Source organism: Neoarius graeffei, chromosome 1 (genome assembly GCF_027579695.1).
Source record: "Neoarius graeffei isolate fNeoGra1 chromosome 1, fNeoGra1.pri, whole genome shotgun sequence".
Taxonomy (NCBI): Eukaryota; Metazoa; Chordata; class Actinopteri; order Siluriformes; family Ariidae; genus Neoarius; species Neoarius graeffei.
In genome coordinates this window covers 130,163,734-130,170,536 of record NC_083569.1, presented here as the reverse complement: position 1 = coordinate 130,170,536, position 6,803 = coordinate 130,163,734, and the positions used below count along the sequence as shown (strand labels likewise).

Sequence of the window (6,803 nt, the reverse complement as noted above, 5' to 3'; positions counted from 1 at the left end):
CCACTGATTCAACGTTTCTGTATCAGTGTTCAATGTGGTACTGCGGAAAGTAAACAGGAAGTGAGATCAGAGAGCCTGTTCAAGGCCGTTTATGAAGATCCTCTTTCTTGTGTGCATACTTTATTTAAACAGAGAAGATTATTTTATCCGTTCTGGTAGAGAATACTTAGCATTGCATTTGTAAAATCCTCAAGAAAGACGCTTTTTGTTTACTGAGTAGTGAAAAAAGGGAATGAAATTCAGGCAAAACCATGAGAAAGTTATATTTAGACAGGTTTTGGCTGCCGTTGAATAAATTGGGAGAAAAATCAGAATATAAATCAGGTACCATTTGTGACAGAGCTTGCATTTGTGACTCAGGCTAATGATTTAGGGTGTTTTCACACCTGGTCCCCTTTAAAGGAACCAGACTCAGTCCTCTTTAAGTGGACCAAAAAGTGGACCAACAGAAAAAGAACTCAGTTCTTTTTGTGTTCACACTGTGAATTTATTACAAAGAGGACTGGGTTCTCTTTCTGGTCCAGTTAAGCTTTGATGGGGCCTCAGTCCTCTTTCTGTTCACACCAGGTCCTCTAGAGCCCTCAGACCCCCAGTGCACGGAATTCTGGGTAATTTTCTCTTGAATCAAAATGTCTGCTGCCATGCTTGCCCTGCTGTATTCTTTGATAAAAATAGTGCGGATTAAGGAAAATAAATTTATTCCAGCTATCTATGAGCACAAAACATGGCTTCGTTTGTCTCGACCGAGACCCGCTGCTGCCATGCTCGCTTTTTTATTGTGGCCGACTCATCAGTCAGTAAGTTCAGAGAACTGTAAAGCGGCTGTGGTAAGTTCCAAAAGGAAGTTGAGTTTCCCTGCTACAGTCACGTGACCAACTACGGCAAACGAAGAAGGTTAAACTACAGTGAAAAAGGTGAAGTGAACCCGGTGCGCTTTTTGTTCACAGTGCGCAGATTAGGCGAACCGTACCGTTGATTTTTAGCAAACCGTACTGAGACCACCTCCTGAGTTCGGTTCGCTTTAAAGGGGTCTGGGTACGGTTGGAGTGTTCACATATGCGCAAAAAATGCTGAGTCATCGATCTGAGTTCGGTTAGATGGCTGAAAGGGACCAAGTGTGAAAACACCCTTAGTTAGTGAGAATGTAGCCATGAAGTCTTTTATATAGGCCATAAATAATCAGTAAAGGAGAAAATGACATCATCATCATCATCAGGGACATCACCATTTACCTCTGATGTGCTAATTTATTTAAAATGAAAAAAAAAATCCATGTGGCTAAACTTACACTTAGCATCAAGCACTAACACAGTTAAAATGGGATGTAACAGAACCATCAAAAATATCTACGTTTACCTCAGACGTGTTATGAAATTTTTTTTAAAACACCATGTGACTTACATTACACTACAATTAAATACTTCTGGTGACTTACAAGACTGTCAGTAGCTCTGCACCGAAGTATTTCAGTGATCTCTTGAGGCTCCACCAACCAAGATGAATGCTGTGTTCAAGCAAGGATTATCTGCACTTGTCAAGTCCTCAATTCAAGACCAACAGCTACGGAGCACGAGCATTCTCTACTTGTGCCCCCAGACTGTGGAATGCTATTCCACTGGAGATATGTGAAGCACCCTCCTGTGAAACTTTCAAGAAAAAATTTAAAACTTACTTGTTTAATCAAAAATAACCATTCGACATTGTTGATCGACATTTTTAGATACAGTGAATATATATTTTAATATGATGTATTTTTTACATATCTCTATTTTGTAAGAGCATTGAGATTTACATGGAATGCGCTCAAGAAATAAATTATTATTATTATTATGAATTACACTTAGCATCAAGCACTAACACAGTGAGGGTGAAAATGAGACGGAACCATCAGAAATATCTATGTTTACCTCCTCGTGAACAGGAGTGAGGTTAATGTGGAAGTTTCAGTTTGAGTGTGAATGTAAATTAAACTAAGACCAAGTGCTTTACCATATTTAAATCACAAATAGTGTTTATTTCCGTTTTCCCTTCACTACATTTCTACTTTAACATTGCTGAGTAAATGAGCATTCCGGCTGAAAGGGTTTTTTTGTTTGTGTTTTGTTTTTTAGATCTAAATGTGCACGCTGCGACCGGCAGAGGGTTGTTTCAGCGTCCTATGTTTTATGTTGTAGTGATCTTATGAATGGTTTTTTTTTATGTCTCTATGCTTCGATCGTCACATGCAAGTGCTTCTAGGCATTTTTCCTATTTATCTGCTGGGATGGATCTGTTTGTCCTCGTTGCATTATGGCCTTTGTGGACTTTGAGCAACCTGTCGCTGGGGGTCGGCGGGGTTGCACTTCCTGGTCCAAGGATACAATATACTCGGGATTTTCTGCTGCAGTGGACCACATAGATCCAAATCGCTGAGTCGACTTCAGACTTTCATCTGACAGAGTTACCAGATGAGATCCGATGAGATGTTAATGTGAATCTTGGCAGCAATTACAAGAGGGGAACTAAAATACGGAAGCGGGGTAAAAGGGGAGGGGTCAGGCTGCGCCTGAAGAAGCGGCAGCTTGCTCGTCTTCCCCTGCCGTCCCTGATCCTGGGGAATGCACAGTCTTTGTGGAATAAATTGGATGAGCTTCAAGGAAACGTTCGTTTCCTCCGTGACTACAGGGACTGCTGCGTCATGGCCTTCACGGAGTCCTGGTTTACAGAGCAGAACTCGGATACTGATCTCTCTATCGATGGATTTGGAGTCCCATTCCGCCAGGATCGGAATGCGGACATCACAGGGAAATCTCGGGGAGGGGGTGTGCATATATGTTAACAAGCGCTATTGCAGCTCTGTGATAGTGAGGGAAAGCCTCTGTTCGCCTGACGTGGAACTCCTGTCAGTGTCGCTCCGCCCATTCTACCTGCCCCGTGAATTCCCCCAGATATTCATCACGACTGTGTATATTCCCCCCAAAGCAAATCTGTCTTTTGCAACAAGCAATGTTTTTGAGGTAGTGCAGAAACTACAGTCAATAGCACCTGAAGCACCACATTTCATATTGGGAGATTTTAATCATGTGTCATTGAAAAAGTCCTTAAAGAACTTGTATCAATATGTTACTTGCACAACTAGGAAGGACAAGATATTAGACCTCTGCTATGGTACAGTAAAGGGAGCTTATAAATCAATTCGGCTGCCTCCATTAGGTTCTGCTGACCACAATTGTGTGCTCCTTCTTCCTGTATATAAAACTGTACTAAAAAGTGAAAAAATACAGGCCAAAGAGGTCAACATTTGGTCTGACGAATCGACTGCTTGTCTCCATGGGTGTTTTGACTGCACCGATTGGGAGATGTTTAAAGACTCCTGCACAGACATTAATGAACTCACTGATGTGATTTGTTCTTATATGACTTTCTGTGAGAATATGATCATTCCCACCAAAAAGATCAAGGTGTACCCCAATAACAAACCCTGGATGTCCAAGGAAGTCAGGGTTCATTTACAGTAGAAGAGGCTGGCCTTTAATTGTGGAGACCTTCTGAACTTCAAGTAGCTAACAGAGAGCTGAGAAATGAAATTTCACGGGCTAAACAGAAATATAAAACTAAAGTAGAGAGTAAACTAGCAGATAAGAACCTTTTCGCTGCCTGGTCTGGTATGAAGACAATGGCAGGCATAAAACAGATGAAGGGCTCCTGCATCACTATTGATGGTTTCGGGTCAAATTGGGATCTAGCCAGTGCTCTCTTAAAGATGACCAACACTTAGTACTAGAACAAAGAAAAGTGGAAAAGTGTCTCCTTTCTCTCAAAACAAATAGAAGTCCTGGACCTGATAAAATAAGTGGAATCTTACTTAAGTCATGTGCAAGACAACTGAGTCCAATCTTTCCTTACATTTTTAATGTATCACTGAGTCAGCACAAGGTGCCCAGGCTGTGGAAACAAGCAGAGGTTATCCCTGTTCCTAAAGTCAGCAGACCTAAAACACTGAATGATTTTAGACCGGTCGCCCTCACCTCTCTTTTAATGAAATCATTTGAGAAAATTGCTAAGTTGGAGCTTCTAGAGAGGACTGCACATGCACTTGACCCCATGCAATTTGCTTATAGGGCACACAGAGGCATTGAAGATGCTACACTTACCCTGCTAAACCTTTTATTTAAACATCTGGAGGGGAACAAAACCCACGTTAGATGGACTTTTATTGATTTTTCATTGGCTTTTCAATTGTATTGCTGAACAGTCAGGCCCAGAGGTGAACAATCTTGTTCATACTGAACAATTGATGATGAAGCACTTTTTAAAGACTATACTTTTAAGGATTGTATATATGTTAGGATGTGTGTATTGTTGTTGTCTTGTCTGTCACAATGTATTTTACATAGTTGTTATTTTGTACTGGGATCGCTGAATTCCTGCCTGCACAACAAATTTACCAGTACTACGGTATGGTACAAATAAAAAAACCTTGAACCTTGAAGCTGAGGCTGATGAGGCTTATATCTGATCTCTGATATCTGATCTCTGATGTCTCATACTGATGTGATTGACTGCTATGTGGTGAATGTGTGCAGACTGGATTGATGAATACAGCTCAGGTACATCTCACGCATGATCGAAGTGTGGCAGCAGAGCAAATAGTACACATTTTACAGTAAACATTTCTCAGACCCCCTGAAAATTACAGCACAGATTATAATTTTATCATAATACAGCTTTTTAAATATTAGGGACTAATGCACACCATCACTAATGTATATTTATAGATTTGTTGGAGCCATTAAAGCATTTTTTTCTTCCTGAATTTCCTAACACAGTGTTTTTACACTTTTACTCAATTTTTTTGGATTTGAGATGAAACACAGTTTAATGTGATATCAGCATTTTAGGTTTTGACCAGTGAATATTGGCTTATAACTATAATAACTAGAGAATAACTTTAATGACTAACAAACATCATGCAAATAAAAAAAGACAAACAGAAATAAATGTGTAAATGTATAATTTTAAATTAATTCAAGAGGAATTACTTACAATACTTACAATAACTCAGTGTAAAAGACAGTGAAAGAAAGAGAGACAAACAGAGAGTATTCTGAATTATATCTTTACATCTGTGTGTGTGTGTGTGTCAGGTTTGGCCAGTTTGAGGTTTGAGTTCAACAGTGATGTTTCAGTTCCTCTGCCATTCACACAAAGTGGACGCCAACTCGGGACAAACTCTAGGGAGAAGAACACACACATACACACACACACACGCACGCAGGGGTAGTTACGATGGCATCTGAGTATGTAGTGAGTGGTAATAATTCAGAGTTTGAGCTCAGGAGAAAATTAAAATACTTCTTTATGAGTCCGTGTGAGAAATATCGCACTCGAGGACGCAAACCATGGAAACTCACATTACAGCTCATCAAGATCACAATTATCACTGTCCAGGTAGGAAAAACACCACTGTGTGTGTGTGTGTGTGTGTGTGTGTTTGAGATAAAATATTTAAAAAAAATTAATTAAAAAAAATTTTAATATTATATTTACAAAATATCCAATCTAGTATTGAATATTGCTATATTTATATAATAAACAGTAGAATATGTAATATTGTTAAATGTCTTTCTTAATGTATGTTTGTGTTTATTGTCTTTTTTAAGGTGTGTTTGTTTGTTTGTTTATTGTTCATAGTTTGTATGGTTTGGACTCAGTAATGAAATGAGCGTTATCTTCAGAGAGGAAAACTTCACTTCCTTTAAACATCTTTTCCTGAAAAATTACCAGGAGCGAAAAGGTGTTTATGCAGTTTACACACAGCAGGAAGTGCATGAACACATCAATTACATCATCATGAGGGTAAAGCACACACACACACACACACACACACACACACGTAATTATTCAACACTGACTACTGGACTACGTCTGAGCAAAGACCGTTTTCAAAATGACCCTGATCCCCAAGACCCTGTAGTTCATTAGAAGACTCACATGATAATACAACGTCTCAAACCAAGCTGTTTCCGAGTTCTGGAAGGAATTGATTCTCAGGGCTTTAAGGTCTCCTGGATTTAATTACAAGATAATAAATAAAATTGTGCTGAACATGGAGTCAACTCTAACCACACAGGCATATCCTGTGGGCTGGAAATGCTACACACCGCTCCAGGCAGTACATCTATACACATGTCCCATTTCCACACCCAGTCTGGGTTCTAACCTCCACTGTTCTAGAAACACAAGAACGGTAGGTGTTCCATCAGCACAGCAGAACAACGAGTCCTGTGTGTCACAGTAAAACAGACCTTGCACTGACAGGACTGCCACGCCTCTTTTTGTTATGGCAATGTTGATGCTAAACCCTGCCCACCTTATGTGCATAAAACTGAGACAAATTTCATATAACCTGCAAATGACAGTAGACTGTAGATTATATACAGTCTGTCCAGGTTTTTTTACTGAGGAAAATCTTTGCATGTAAACTCAACCTTTAACAGTCAGCTGAATGTGATTGGAGGAGGCACAGACTGTGCCTTGAGCAATGTTTTGAGCAACATCTGATCTGGCAGTTATATGTATTGTGTGTTTTGAGCAGTACCTGACCCTGTGGAGTGTGACCGTGGGGAATCACATGTTTCAGAGGGCCAATGGCACTGACACGCCCCTCACTATCTGCCAGCGATTTTACACACATGAAAAAATCTCATCTGAAAATGAGACCTTTAACATCAATCCAAATGTGCAGAAAGGTAAATCACATACCTGCAGGTGAAGTGTTATAATTGTCCTATTCTCATTTTAATTCTACATCATCTTATCAT

General features: G+C 39.8%; 1 protein-coding gene across 1 annotated transcript in view; it reads left to right on the top strand.

Annotated features, from left to right (window-relative positions):
- The first annotated feature begins 5,194 nt into the window (after positions 1-5,194).
- LOC132883672 (mucolipin-3-like) overlaps positions 5,195-6,803 on the top strand; it is a 60,684-nt gene continuing 59,075 nt past the window's right edge. The window contains exons 1-3 of the mRNA XM_060917583.1: positions 5,195-5,430; positions 5,674-5,838; positions 6,578-6,731. Coding sequence (XP_060773566.1) covers positions 5,269-5,430; positions 5,674-5,838; positions 6,578-6,731 — 481 coding nt within the window. The 5' untranslated portion in view covers positions 5,195-5,268. The remainder of the gene's footprint in view (positions 5,431-5,673; positions 5,839-6,577; positions 6,732-6,803) is intronic.